Here is a 14,786-nt window from a genome sequence, read left to right as displayed (position 1 = left end):
GCAAGGGTTTTAAGGAGCAAATCCACACCACCAACCATCCTTCCCTGCACCATCGAGGGTGTGGCGGGACTGTGGGCTATTGCGGGTGTGAAACATCTAGGGCGGGTGTGAAACATCTAGGGAACATTCTGCCAGGACAATAGGGTCTTTTTTCATGTGGTCTGCTCCCTGTTGGGAGCCTGTTATTTCTCTATATCAATGTAGCCTTGCCTGACTTCTTCCTCTCTTAATTAATGAAAAGGGGCAAATCTTTTGCCCCACGTTTAAAAAAAAGATAGTGGAACCCGATCCATTTTGGGATTGTACAGAGAACAGAAAGAAGTTTTCTAGCCTACTGGGATTGCCTATCTGCGCATGAAAAGTGTTTTTGCCATCTATGAAAATCCATGAACACGCATGCTTGTATACAACCAATCTGCCAATCATAAGCCGCTTGCATATATACAATCAATATATCATTCAATCATAAGTCGCCAATGGCTAACTACAATTTGATATACAGCTACCAGCTGCGGTCTCTCAACATCTGACTTGCACCTTGACTTCACCCTTTGCTGCAGGTCAACACGTCTTGTGAGGGCCGTGCCTCGCCAAGAACTTCAGCGTATATACCCGCAAGCCGCACTCTTTTCCCACTTTCGCGCTCTGCAAACAGCAAGGCATGGACCTGGACCATTAGTCAGCAGCTGAAATTTACAACTTCCAGAAAGGTGTCAAAATTCAGATTAAGTTCTACAGAGAGATTGGTCACTGATACTACCTTGAGCTCAGAAGCTGCCTTGCTCAGCACCATTCCAATGGAGATGATGGTGTGCAGGCTGTCTTGGAGCTTGGCAGGATGCCAAGACCAGAGGAGGGAGCGGAGCGTCCGACGTGAGGAATGCGCCATTGGGATCATCATGGATGCAAATGCGCCATCAGGGTCGTCATGGACGCAGGAGCAGGCGTAATTTGGGCAAAATTTGGCGGATGAACCAACGTGCTAAAATCTGGAGCAAAAATTTACCAAAGCCCAGTAAATATAATAATCTCAAAGTTGAACGGACTACATGATTCAAGGAGTTCGTCCACTTCATACTTAAATGAATCCAAGAACAATCCAAGTGTGAGCCCGGCTTTCCAATAATTGAATATGGAGATTATATTCTTCATCCTGCCAAGAAGAGCAAAGGAAGCCCTGTACATGAGAGCGCCAATAACCTCGACGATGGCAACAGCAAGGCCAGCAGAAAGTATGTCCCAGTCGCCTGTTTGCCCGATGACGGTAGCAAATGCCGTGGCACAGTAAAATCCTATCAGAAAGCATAGGATCTTTACTGGAAACCCTCTACTTACTTTCTTCAGCTTGCCAGACAACTTCTTTAAAAAAGATTGAATTGCATTAAACAGCCGAGTGCTATTGCCTGAATTGTCAGGATTGTCGTCTCCCATAGTCTTGATGGCCCATTGCATCCCCCTACAGAAAGAACAAAATAGTTCCGATTAATATGGTAATATTGAACATTGTCAGAAGAAAGCATGATATCTTTGAAGACACAGAATAATAGCTCGGGAAAGGAAGGCAGAGCAGATTATTAGATCAAATGCACCTGATAGTGAACTCTTGCAATAAAGACCATCTGACGGCATGAAAAAACACACGGGCCCTTAATTAAAACTTAGTTCTTTCACAATCTCCAGCCATGCTCGGATGTATCGTGGTGGCAATTGCTTTATACTCCCTCCGTTCCTAAATATAAGTCTTTGAAGAGATTCCACTAGGAGACTATATACAGAGGAAAATGAGTGAATCTATACTCTATTGTATGTCTATATACATCCGTATGTAGTTTTTTAGTGAAAACTCTAAAAAGACTTATATTTAGGAACGGAGGAAGTAATATAAAGCGGGGGGGGGGGGGGGGACCATTTTTCGTCAATAATCTCTGAATAATTTCTCATTTTTCTGCATAAAACTGACTGAATACTAACTAGATGAAATGCAAGATACCAGACAGTGTCCTGTAACTCCTGTTGCAACAAAGATATCGATTTTGGCCATCTGATGGCACCCCAAGGAATGAGAGCACTTACTTAAAAATGAGCTCTGAATCCATACCACTTACAGCGCACAAAACGTGCTAGCCCATATTTAGGACTCGCTACCTACAGAATTCTGGAATTGTGGACCAACTGTAAAGTCGCTGAACTGAGCGCCTCTTGCTAAAAGGGGGAGGATGGTGTATACTATGTGAGGCATGCATGAAACCAAATTTCTTCCCTAGGTGTGATGTTTGGCACACTGCCTACTGTTGAGTCAATTCACTTACCTTGCCATTGCAACTAAGTTCAGTAATACGATGCACCTAAACTTAAATAACTTGTCATCGGAACTGACACGCAACAGGGACTAATAGTCAGCGGTATTTACACGGAAATGCTGCAGTATCTGATTCGAACAAACAAACCGATTTAACAATCTGCAGCCACCCATGTTCTCTAGAAAACACAGGACTGAACAATTCCTCTTTTTTTTTTTGCACATAAAACTGACTGAACACTGCAGTACTCATGGAGCGACCTTCATCGACACGCATCGCACAAAAACTTGGTAGATTGTAGCTACTTATACCGGTATTATTCAGAGGTCTGTGTGTGGTAACACACTGACAGTAAACGCTACCTGGTGCTTCTGCCGAAGGAAGGAGACGCCTGCACCAAGGGGAAGCTCCCCTGTTGCTTCTTCCGGCGGCACGCGACGGCGGCAGCCCCTCTCGGAGCGCGGGACGACGCGGCAGCGAGAAGGTTCCTCGACCTCGACAACCCCGACCAGCACCGGCAGCCCGGCGGCGACGGCTTGACGGCTCCCTTGCACAGACGGAGAGCAGACATGTGCCCTGCCCAATTCGACCAAGAAAAAATCAGACATTAAACCGGACCTGACCAACCGAGCTCATCTGTCGGCAGACTCGATCGGCCTTCCATGGCCACTCACCAAGCTCGCGCCCGAGCGTAAAGAGGAGTAGGGGGAGGTGCCGGTGGATTACCTAGGAGGAGGCGAGCTCTTCAGGCGGCGGCGGCGGCACTCTCACCGGCCGCCGCCGGAGACCGCGGCTGCCATCGGCGGAGAGAGATATGGGATGGTTGGTCGGGCTACTGTGGCCGCCGAGACAGTGAAGGGGAAGACAACTGGGCCAAGCCCATGTGGCATCCATGGGCCAGAGTCTAGCTATATTATTATTAGGGCTTCCCATCGTGGGCCACTCGCTGGGCTTCTTCTCCTCTGCTTCTCTCGGCCGAAACCAACCCCAGCGGAGGAGCGAGCGGCGGCGGCGGCGGCGGCGATATGCAGTTCGTCCGAGGCGTGGGCGGCGGCGGCGGGGGAGGAGGAGGGGCGTGGGAGGTGCTGAGGAGGCATTTCTCGCGGAAGCGGGCGGTGGACATCCGGCGGATCAACCCCAAGGTGCCCAAGGAGGAGGCCGTGGCCATCTCCGGCCGCCTCCTCCAGATCCTCGCCGACAACGGGCCCCTCACCGTCGGCAACACCTGGAACCACGCCAAGGTACCGTACGCGCCTCACCCCCACTCGCCCTGCCCGTCCCTGTGCCTGTCACCAAACCTCTAGCTTCATGTATTATTGCTCCGACTTTGTTCTTTGTCCATGGCCGCCCACTAGATGCGACACTAGTAAGGCTGATGGAAGCAAGTAGTACGGCTTGGCGTCTGCCTATGCTTCCTTCTTTGATCAGATGATGCTTAGGGCATGATGATGGTATGGTAGTTTCTGCCCTCTTTTTAGTTTGCATTTGGGGAGCAAATCAAGTAGGACTAGATAGTTTTGCACTCATGCCTTGCGATTAGATGCAATATATTGTACTCCCTCCGTCTCAAAATAAGTGTCGTGATTTTAACATTTGTACTAAAATCACAACACTTATTTTGAGACGGGGGGAGTATGTTCAACCCAGTGATCTTAGCATGAGTATTTGGGTGCTAATGGGAAATTTCTGTAGTTAAGGTTAGTATATCGGGCATTTTTTTTATGACATTGTCACGGAATAAGCTGAATGTGTATGCTATGGTAGACCCCTGGTGGTGAGGTAAACAATTGATTCTTGTTCATGCCACTTCTGTTTTAGATGCATGAGTTTGTTATATGTTTATTCAAAGCGTAGTGAAATGCTTGGGAATGGCCCGTCCTTCTGGACATGCTGTTAGTCTGAATCTGACTTAGCGGCTAACATGCCTCTGCATTCCGATTAACTGCTTGCTCACTTCATGACAGTTGGAGAATATTGACCATCTGTTTCTCCATTCTCTGGCATTCTGAGTACTTGTTGTGCAATCTCCCTTTGGCAGTTTAGAGACATGCTTACCGTTCCCAAATTTCGAGCTCATGCAATGCTACTGTTTGTATCTAATCAAGAGCTTGTGATTTGGAGATCACGTAATACCAGTGCTTATGTCTGATCAAGTGCTTGCGCCTGATGCAAACTATCTGACAATGGCGACAGGATGCTGCGATCGACGGCCTGAACAGCAAGACCCACATGAAGGTCCTGCTCAAGTGGATGTGGGGGAGGAGGATCATCAAGCTCTCGTGCACGCAGGTGGGCAACACCAAGAAGTTCCTCTACTCCCCGTTCACCGCCGACGACGCCGAGGCGACCGAGGAGCCAGCAGAGGAGCAGCCGAAGAAGAAAGGGTGGAAGGGGAAACACCCAAAGTACCAGACCAAGAAACAGCCGGCGGCAGCGGCTTGACTCTGGTCCGCTGCAAGCACTCCTTCGGGCATTTTCCTGCTGCCGTTGTTTCTTTTCTGTTTTACTTAGAACAGAAGAAAAGATTTCGTGATGGACCATTTGGGTTGCCGCAAATTTCGCTGGCAGGCTGGTTTGCTGGGCTCTGTGTTGTAGACTCGCTGGTAGAATAATGATGACATCAAAATCTAATACTACGTATCTATGATCCTTGAGATGCGTTGTGTGAGATTTGAGGCCAGAAAGGAGGATCAGATAGCGTAAGGTGAACAAACGGGTCCTTCCTCTTTGTGTGTACAACGTGCATCCGTTTGCTTCCCCTTTGTAGTTTGATTTGTATCACTTCCCTTTCTATTTTTCTTTTGTATTTTTTTCCTTGAGAAACAATTCTCTTCTTTTAACCATTACAAGTAATAGGTGTGCCACAATGAATGCGGCGCGTTCCCTTTGGTTACACGAGAGGATACTCCCTCCGTTCCTAAATATAATGTTTTTTTTTAAATATGTGTATATACATCTGTAACAAAAAAAATATATTTAGGAACGAAGGGAGTAGACGGCATAGGGTCCAGTGGATTGGAGCCAAAATTTGGTAAAGCTCTGACATAATTGTCATTGGATTGGAGCCAAAATTTGGTAAGGCTCTGACATAATCGTCATTGGAATAGAGCCAAACTTTGATAAAACTCTGACACAATCGTCATTGGAATGGAGCCAAAATTTGGTAAAACTCTGACATAGAATCGACAAGTTTGGCTAGTGCTTTTGAGGGAAGGGAATGCCAGAATTTGACAATTTTGGCAAGTACTAACATCTGATTAGAGAAATTCAAAAAATGTGAGCCTAAGAAATCGGCTGCCAATTTATTAGGGTTGCCAAAAAAATTTCCTCGAGACATGATATGCCTCCGTTGCGCTGCATCGGGTCCTTCTCTTCAACTGTCCGTTTCCAGGAGAGACATGATGGCATTACCGCAGCTCCTCCTCCTCCTCCTCCTCCTCCTCCTCCTCCTCCTCCTCCTCGTCGTCGTGGTGGCAGCCGCGCCGGTGCTCTGTGCCATGCAGAGCCCCATCTCGCAGCCCCCGTCGCCCGGCACGGCCGCCGCGTCGCCGCTCCTCCGCCCCGACGCCGACAATGCAGCGGCGCCATCCCCTCCGGCGCCCATCGACACGTCCCCGCCGAGGCCCCCTCGTCGACGTCCTCATCGGCCCTGCACTCCGCCGCCACTCCATCCCCCGCCCCTGCCGCCCACAACGACGATTACAACCAGAAGAAGAAGAAGGGGAAGGCCCCGGCGGCGGAAGAGGTGAAGACCGGCAGTGGCGGCGCCGAGGAGAAGGCGGCGGAGAAGCGCGAGGAGATGACCGGCGGGACCAAGGCGGCGGGCGCGTTCCATTCTTCTTCCTTTTACCGCTACAAGAAACAGGTGTATCGCCTTGAACCCCTCGTGTTCCGGCTAGAGGATGGACGGTAGGAGGTTCATTGTATTGCAGCCAAAATTTGGTAAACCTCATAGTTGTCAAAATTTGGCTGGCGTTTGATTGGAACACTTGCCAAATATTAGAGCCCGAGTTATTAAGGTTGTCAGACAAATTTGCTCCAAACAAGTTCTTTGGATACTGCTAAATTATTATGAGTATTAGAGCATCTACACACGGACCCCTTAAACTCTTCTCAAACGTCTGGTCAGGCCGTCCGGTTACAAAAATTCGACTCAGACGGACCTCTGAAACTGGTCTTAAACGTCAGGCCCGACCGGCACCCAATTTGCAGCCCAAATATGAGAGCCCGGGTGCGTTCGGCCACACCCACCACGCCAAACTGACTGTTTGGCCTCACGCGAACTTGCTGGGAAACCCGGCGGTCCGACGGGCGCCTAGGTCGCCGGCGCGGTGCAAACGCCGCGTGGCGCCGCTCCAGGTCGGGGCCGGCTATTTAACCCGGCCAGCGCCCCCAGCCCTAGCACATCTGCCTCCTTTCTCTCTCTGCCGTCACACAAATACTTCCCTCTCCGAGCCCGTCAGCCATGCCACCACATACGCCATCTGCATTACACGATCCAGCATCGTCTCTTCCTCCATCATCAGGCCCGAATTCGAAGGGAAGTGGGGCTACCTCCAAAGCCGGAGGTGGATTTTGAGGAGGGGAGGAGCCCGAGGAGGAGCCACAGACGTCGGAGGAGGAGGCATCGGAGGTGTTCGATGGAGCAGTTGGCCATCCACAACTCCATCCGCTCCAACTCGGTTGTGGTGGCCAGGCGTCGGTCGGAGGAAGCGGTGGCGGCGCAGGAGGCGACGCACGCGGCTCAGGCTCGAGCGCAGGGGAACGTCGCAAATTTTCCTACGCATACGAAGACCTATCATGGTGATGTACATCTACGAGTGGAGATTTGGATCTACGTACCTTTGTAGATCGCATAACAGGAAGTGCTAAGAAACGCGGTTGATGTAGTGGAACGTCTTCACGTCCCTCGAACCGTCCCGTGATCCGTCCCACGATCCGTTCCGATCTAGTGCCGAACGGACGGCACCTCCGCGTTCAGCACACGTACAGCTCGACGATGATCTCGGCCTTCTTGATCCAGCAAGCAAGACGGAGAAGTAGATGAGTTCTCCGGCAGCGTGACGGTGCTCCGGTGGTGGTGATGATCTACTCCTGCAGGGCTCCGCCCGAGCTCCGCAGAAATTCAATCTAAAGGTGGAACTGTGTGGTTTAGGCTAGAGTTGCACGTGGCAAAGTTGTGTCTCAAAAAGCACTAAACCTCCACTATATATAGGAGGGCGTGTTGGGGAACGTCGCATGGGAAACAAAAAATTTCCTACGCGCACGAAGACCTATCATGGTGATGTCCATCTACGAGAGGGGATTTCCGATCTACGTACCCTTGTAGATCGCACAGCAGAAGCGTTAGTGAACACGGTTGATGTAGTGGAACGTCCTCACATCCCTCGATCCGCCCCGCGAACCGTCCCGCGATCCGTCCCACGATCTAGTGCCGAACGGACGGCACCTCCGCGTTCAGCACACGTACAGCTCGACGATGATCTCGGCCTTCTTGATCCAGCAAGAGAGACGGAGAGGTAGATGAGTTCTCCGGCAGCGTAACGGCGCTCCGGAGGTTGGTGGTGATCTGATCTCGGCAGGGCTCCGCCCGAGCTCTGCAGAAACGCGATCTAGAGGAAAAACCGTGGAGGTATATGGTCGGGCTGCCGTGGAAAAGTTGTCTCAAATCAGCCCTAAAACCTTCGTGTATATAGGTGGGAGAGGGGGGGGCTTGCCTTAAGGCTCAAGGAGCCCCAAGGGGGTCGGCCGAGCCAAGGGGGGAAGTCCTCCCCTTCCAAACCGAATCCAACTAGGTTTGGAAGGCGGAGTCCTTCTCTCCTTTCCCACCTCCTCTTTTTTTTCTTTCTCTTTGATTTCTTATCCTTTGGCGCATATGGCCTTCTTGGGTTGTCCCACCAGCCCACTAAGGGCTGGTGCGCCACCCCCAAGGCCTATGGGCTTCCCCGGGGTGGGTTGCCCCCCCCCCCCCCCCCCGGTGAACACCCGGAACCCATTCGTTATTCCCGGTACATTCCCGGTAACTCCGAAAACCTTCATGTAATCAAATGAGGTCATCCTATATATCAATCTTCGTTTCCGGACCATTCCGGAAACCCTCGTGACGTCCGTGATCTCATCCGGGACTCCGAACAACATTCGGTAACCAACCATATAACTCAAATACGCATAAAACAACGTCGAACCTTAAGTGTGCAGACCCTGTGGGTTCGAGAACTATGCAGACATGACCCGAGTGACTCCTCGGTCAATATCCAATAGCGGGACCTGGATGCCCATATTGTATCCCACATATTCTACGAAGATCTTATCGTTTGAACCTCGGTGCCAAGGATTCATATAATCCCGTATGTCATTCCCTTTGTCCTTCGGTATGTTACTTGCCCGAGATTCGATCGTCAGTATCCGCATACCTATTTCAATCTCGTTTACCGGCAAGTCCCTTTACTCGTTCCGTAATACAAGATCCCGCAACTTACACTAAGTCACATTGCTTGCAAGGCTTGTGTGTGATGTTGTATTACCGAGTGGGCCCCGAGATACCTCTCCGTCATACGGAGTGACAAATCCCAGTCTTGATCCATACTAACTCAACGAACACCTTCGGATATACCTGTAGAGCATCTTTATAGTCACCCAGTTATGTTGCGACGTTTGATACACACAAAGCATTCCTCCGGTGTCAGTGAGTTATATGATCTCATGGTCATAGGAACAAATACTTGACACGTAGAAAACAGTAGCAACAAAATGACACAATCAACATGCTACGTCTATTAGTTTGGGTCTAGTCCATCACGTGATTCTCCTAATGACGTGATCCAGTTATCAAACAAGAACACCTTGTATATAATCAGAAGACCCTGACTATCTTTGATCAACTGGCTAGCCAACTAGAGGCTTGCTAGGGACAGTGTTTTGTCTATGTATCCACACATGTATATAAGTCTTCAATCAATACAATTGTAGCATGGACAATAAACGATTATCTTGATACAGGAATTATAATAATCATTATATTTATTATTGCCTCTAGGGCATAATTCCAACAGTCTCCCACTTGCACTAGAGTCAATAATCTAGCCCTCACATCATCATGTGAATTACATTGTAATAAATCTAACACCCATACAGTTCTGGTGTTGATCATGCTTTGCCCGTGGAAGAGGTTTAGTCAGCGGGTCTGCTACATTCAGATCCGTGTGCACTTTTCATATATTTACGTCCTCCCCTTCGACGTAGTCGCGGATGAGGTTGAAGCGTCGCTTGATGTGTCTCGTCTTCTTGTGAAACCGTGGTTCCTTTGCTAAGGCAATGGCACCCGTGTTGTCACAGAACAAGGTTATTGGATTCAGTGCGCTTGGCACCACTCCAAGATCCGTCATGAACTGCTTCATCCAGACACCCTCCTTAGCCGCCTCCGAGGGAGCCATGTACTCCGCTTCACATGTAGAATCTGCTACGACGCTTTGCTTGGAACTGCACCAGCTTACCACACCCCCATTAAGAATAAATATGTATCCGGTCTGCGACTTAGAGTCGTCCGGATCTGTGTCAAAGCTTGCATCGACGTAACCCTTTATGGCGAGCTCTTCGTCACCTCCATACACGAGAAACATCTCCTTAGTCCTTTTCAGGTGCTTCAGGATATTCTTGACCGCCGTCCAGTGATCCACTCTTGGATTACTCTGGAATCTGCCTGCCATACTTATGGCCAGGCTAACGTCCGGTCTAGTGCACAGCATTGCATACATGATAGAACCTATGGCTGAAGCATAGGGGACGGTGCTCATATGCTCTCTATCCTTATCAGTTGCTGGTGAAAGTGCATGCTATGCCCCTAATTGTCTTTTGGTGTTAATGACAACACATACATAGGAAACTAATCCTATTTGTTGAGTGTATCTCAGGACGGCAAGTACTTTAGTAGATTAAGATTTATGTGCCAAAGGTTGCCTGAAAAGATTGGTGATTCATATTTTTGAGAAGACTCGGGATTAAGAAGAGATGATGTAGAATAGTCTTTTAAGTTTACTGATATTGAGTATAGGGATCCCACACTATTAAGAGGGGATCATAGGCTTTGCGATAAACTTGCTCATACCACATCTCTACAACCATATCAAACACCACATACTGTCCACTATCTAGAATTCAATATATGTCCAATTACCTCGGACATCCGGCTCCCCCCGGACGTCCGAGGGCCGGACGTCCGGCTGGCTTCGGAAATCCGCAGCCAGACACCAGTAGTTTGTAGGAACTATATCTCGGAAATCCGGCTCCCTCCGGACGTCCGAGGGCCGGACATCCGGCCAAGCTCCGGAAATTCGGAGGTCAACACCAGTAGTTTGTGTGCACTATATCTCGGAAATCCGGCTCCCTCCGGACGTCCGAGGGCCGGACATCCGGCCAGGCTCCGGAAATCCGGAGGTCAACACCAGTAGTTTGTGTGCACTATATCTCGGAAATCCGTCCCCCCTCCGGATGTTCGAGCTCCGGACGTCCGACCCCCGTCGGAAATCCGAAAGCCACCACCAGAAGAAATTGTGTTGTATAACACGGACTTCCGGGCCACTCCGGACGTCCGGCTGCTGATGAGTTCAAACATGTTCACGCACATCTACAGGCCTCGGACGACCGGCCACTTTCGGACGTCCGGCCGCTGATAAACTCAGATAAATTCCAGTCATTCCTACAGGTCTCGGATGTCCGACCTCTGTCGGACGTCCGGCCCCTCGCGGACGCCCGGACGTCCGACAAGTGTCGGACGTCCGGACCCTGTGTGACTTAGTGCACCTCCAACGGCTGGATTTCACTCCACACTATATATACTCTTCTCCCACCTCGTGAAAGGGTGCTCAACACAGCTAAGATACATCCAAGAACACCTTTCCTCTCACTCACTCTTGTCTACACTAAATCCTAGATCCCAAGAGCATTTGTGAGCCATTTAGAGTGTTGTTCCAATCAAAAGATAGATCGTCTCCCTCTCCTCCTTCCCACCAAAGTGATTTGTGATTTGAGCAAGTTTTGAGCAATCCCCGTGATCTTGTTACTCTTGGAGGTTGGAGACTCCTAGGCGGTAGGAGTCTTCGGAGAGGAATCAAACCATTGTGATATCCCCCGGAAAGTTTGTGAAGGTTTGGAAGCCACCTCAAGGCTTACCACTAGTGGTTGAGAAACGCCTTCGTGGAGTTATCTTAAAGGGAGAATAGGGTGAGCCTTCGTGGCGTTGGTGTGCCTTCGTGGTAACATCCGCCCCTCTAACGGTGACGTAGCTTCCCTCCAAGGAAGTGAACATCAGGATACATCCTTGTCTCTCTCGGAGTTTCGGTTATTCCTAACCCTAACTCTCTACTTGTGTTAATCCTTATTACATACTTGTATTTGCTTATTGTTTACCGCTTGCCTTGCTTCACTCCTAATAGCTTACTCCTTGTCATAGCAATTATTAGGCTTACACTTATATTCCACATTTTAGCCTAAAATTGCTAAGTAATTGTTAAAATTTGGATTTGTACCTATTCACCCCCCCTCTAGGTCCATCTCGATCCTTTTCAATTGGTATCAGAGCCTCGTGCTCTATTTGTGTGGCTTAACCGCCCTAGAGCGAGATGGACGTGAATCCAGCTACGGTAGCTCTAGTGCAGAGGGACGGGACTTCCTCGGAAGTCAAGTCTTTCACCTCTGAGGACCTGGAACGGGCCCTTGCCAAGAAAAAAGAGGAGCATGATGCTTCTCTTGAGTCCCTAATTCAAATGAGACTAGCAGCACTAACCACGGGGACAACCACATCCCCGAGGGCCTCAGGGCCCCACGTGCACGGTACTTCATTTGGCCAACCTCCTCCGGAGAGGAACCAAACCAGTGTTCCATGGCTTTATGCTAAGTCTCAAATTGAGAAACCTAAGTACAATCCTGGAGGAAAACCTCCTTTGCTTGATGACAATTCCGATTTTGCTTTGTGGAGAGTTGGTATGCAGGATCATCTTAGGTACGCCAATGATGAGATGCTGGACATCCTCGAGCATGGGTACAATCCTGTTGATCCAAGATGCCTCACGCCTAGAGAAACTTATGACAAGCATCTCAATGACACTGCGATCATGTGCATAAGAAAGGGAATGAATGACAAGCAACGAAGACCTTACATTCACATCACAAGTGCCAAGGAATTGTGGGACAGCATCATAAGGACCAAGACCGGTACCTCCACTCTTCGGCTTGCCCAATATGAAATTGCCAAGGGGCAATTACAAAATTTCTGTATGGAAAGGGGTGAATCTCCCAAGCAGCTACTAGAACGGCTCATGACTCTCGCCGCAGACATTGAGTCATGTGACTGTGACAAGACGCAAGATGGTTTCAATCTGACCAAGAGATTCCTTGTGGACAAGTTACTTCACGCTCTTGCTCCATATCACCATCAAATGGTATGGGACATGAAACAGCATCATGCTTTCAAAGAAATGACTCCGGATGACATCATATCCACTTTCCAATTATTTGAAGAGTCAAAGGCAAATGCAACAAAGCACCTAGCCATGCATGGCACCTCAACATCAAAGATCAATCTTGCTTTGAAAGCCAAGCATGAGTATGACGAAGAAGAAAGTGAAGAAGAAGAAGGTGATGATGACTGTCAAGATGGTGATGACGTTGACTCTGATGAAAGCCCATCGTTTGAGGACATTGCTCTCTTTGTGAAGAAGTTCAGTGCAGGAAAGTTCAAGGGAAGATTTTCAAAGAAGAAGGTAAGGAAATGCTATAACTGTGAGGAAACCAACCACTTCTCCAACGACTGCCCTTATGAGAAGAGAGAAGACAACCCAAGGTTTCCAAAGACCTTTGTAAAGAAGAAGTTACCAAACCCTATGAACTCCAAGTCCAAGAAGACAGATGGAAGAGAAATGGTTGCACAAGAAGAATCGGATCCAGAAGATGTTGGTGGAGTTGCGGAGTAGCTCAAGATACACAGAGTACCTTGAGGCTAGTCAACAAAAGTGGTGATGTTGTTCACTACAACTATATGAAGGACTACAAGGGCAACTCTCACACGTGTTTGATGGCAAAGACTGCCATGGGAGATGGGGAAGACCAAAGCTCCCATGATAAGGTTAAGGTAACCCCACGGTTAAACTCTTTCAGTCTAGCTTCTACCCACTCTGATGAGTATCTTGATGCGGAAGATCATTATGAGAATGATGATTTAGATCATCCCATGTTTGCTAAAATGAACAAATTTGTGTGCTCTCTTAAAGGAAAGAAGCTCACTATGTTTCGCATACTTATGGAAATGGTGAGTAAGCACACCAATACCATCAAGGAACTCGAAACCCTCGTCACTGAGGAGAAGGAGAGAAATGAACTCCTTGAGCAGAAAGTTCTTTATGAGGAAGCACAAAATGATGTATTATGTTCAAAAGTAGGTGAAAACCTTGATAAACATGCTAATGATCTTGTCTCCTTGAAAAAGACTGAAAATGTGTGTAGAGAATTACTAAATGATAAAGACCGACTTGTGAACTCTCATGCTTCTCTTTCTAAGGACTGTGAGCGTCTATCCCTGTCTCTCAAAGACAAGGAAGAGAAACTCACTGTTCTTAAAAAGAGCTTTGAGGCACTTAAGGTCACTTATCTTGACACTCTAGCTAAGGCCTACTCCTCACCTATTATCAATGTTGATACCTACACTACTAACCCTAGTAGTGAACTGACATCTATCCTTGAGGAAAACCGTACGTTAAGGGCACAGCTAGACAGAGGTCTCATGACATGTGCACAAGGACAAAAGACTCTCAATGAGATCTTAAGTCGACACAATGGAGGTGTCGCCAAGAAAGGGCTTGGGTTCAACTCAAGCACTGCCAAGAAAAGTGCATCTCCTCTGAAGTGTACCACTCCTCTTAAGGAAATATTTGTACCAGAGGGACACTCGGAGAAAGGTAAGGTTGTGAGTGGATCGGCCACCAGGGGTCCGTCTACTCACAACAAGACAACCGAATGCATGCCTCCATCCTATGTACTACGCAAATCAAAGGAAGGAGAAGTTTATGCTAAATTCGTTGGTCCCCGTAATGCATTTCGATTCTATGCCATTTGGGTCCCTAAGACTCTTGTAACTAATGTGAAAGGCCCCATGACAAAATGGGTACCTCAAACCAAGTCTTAATTCGTTACAGGCTGTTTTCTCCGGTGGAGCAAAATGGGTGATCGACAGTGGATGTACCAATCATATGACCGGAGATAGTAACTTGCTCTATGACTTCATGCAAGCCATTCGACCATACATGAGCATTGTATTTGGTGGAGGGTCGAAAGGGCAGGTAATTGGGTTGGGCAAGGTGGCCATCACTAATGACATGTCTATTGCAAATGGCATGCTTGTCCAATCTCTTCAATATCATTTACTTTCAGTTCGTCAATTGGCTTCCCTCGGTTATGACACACTATTTGGACTAACGGATGTGAAAGTCTTTAAGA

The 14,786-nt window shown here is 48.5% G+C and overlaps 2 protein-coding genes across 4 annotated transcripts; one reads left to right on the top strand and one right to left on the bottom strand.

Annotated features, from left to right (window-relative positions):
- Positions 1 to 349: 349 nt before the first annotated feature.
- LOC123395173 (uncharacterized protein ycf20) lies at positions 350 to 3,137 on the bottom strand. 3 transcript variants are annotated; one of them, XM_045090113.1, is made up of 5 exons: positions 3,027 to 3,137; positions 2,663 to 2,876; positions 1,079 to 1,456; positions 761 to 989; positions 350 to 667 (listed from the first exon to the last, which is right to left on the bottom strand). In XM_045090113.1, exons 2-4 carry the CDS (start codon positions 2,869 to 2,871, stop codon positions 983 to 985), a joined length of 594 nt encoding a protein of 197 aa, XP_044946048.1. In that variant the 5' UTR covers positions 2,872 to 2,876; positions 3,027 to 3,137; the 3' UTR covers positions 350 to 667; positions 761 to 982. The 3 variants fall into 3 exon arrangements, with proteins under 3 accessions (XP_044946048.1, XP_044946047.1, XP_044946046.1); XM_045090112.1 differs by having other exon boundaries at positions 350 to 645; XM_045090111.1 differs by lacking the exons at positions 350 to 667; positions 761 to 989 and having other exon boundaries at positions 1,002 to 1,456.
- A 113-nt stretch (positions 3,138 to 3,250) lies between these two features.
- On the top strand, positions 3,251 to 4,954 carry LOC123395174. Its single transcript, XM_045090114.1, has 2 exons — positions 3,251 to 3,541; positions 4,494 to 4,954. Exons 1-2 carry the CDS (start codon positions 3,326 to 3,328, stop codon positions 4,740 to 4,742), a joined length of 465 nt encoding a protein of 154 aa, XP_044946049.1. The 5' UTR covers positions 3,251 to 3,325; the 3' UTR covers positions 4,743 to 4,954.
- The last annotated feature ends 9,832 nt before the right edge of the window (positions 4,955 to 14,786 follow it).

The sequence above is a fragment of the Hordeum vulgare genome, chromosome 5H, assembly GCF_904849725.1.
Source record: "Hordeum vulgare subsp. vulgare chromosome 5H, MorexV3_pseudomolecules_assembly, whole genome shotgun sequence".
Lineage (NCBI taxonomy): Eukaryota > Viridiplantae > Streptophyta > Magnoliopsida > Poales > Poaceae > Hordeum > Hordeum vulgare.
The sequence above is the reverse complement of the archived record's forward strand: the minus strand, read 5'-3'. Positions and strand labels throughout refer to the sequence as shown.

Bases quoted from the DNA above. Each gene is read 5' to 3' on its own strand.
- LOC123395173 (XM_045090111.1), bottom strand. From the start codon at position 2,871: ATGTCTGCTCTCCGTCTGTGCAAGGGAGCCGTCAAGCCGTCGCCGCCG. The intron at 1,457-2,662 runs GTAGCGTTTACT...TTCTTTCTGTAG, and splicing joins TCCTTCGGCAGAAGCACCAG to GGGGATGCAATGGGCCATCA.
- LOC123395174 (XM_045090114.1), top strand. From the start codon at position 3,326: ATGCAGTTCGTCCGAGGCGTGGGCGGCGGCGGCGGGGGAGGAGGAGGG. The intron at 3,542-4,493 runs GTACCGTACGCG...CAATGGCGACAG, and splicing joins ACACCTGGAACCACGCCAAG to GATGCTGCGATCGACGGCCT.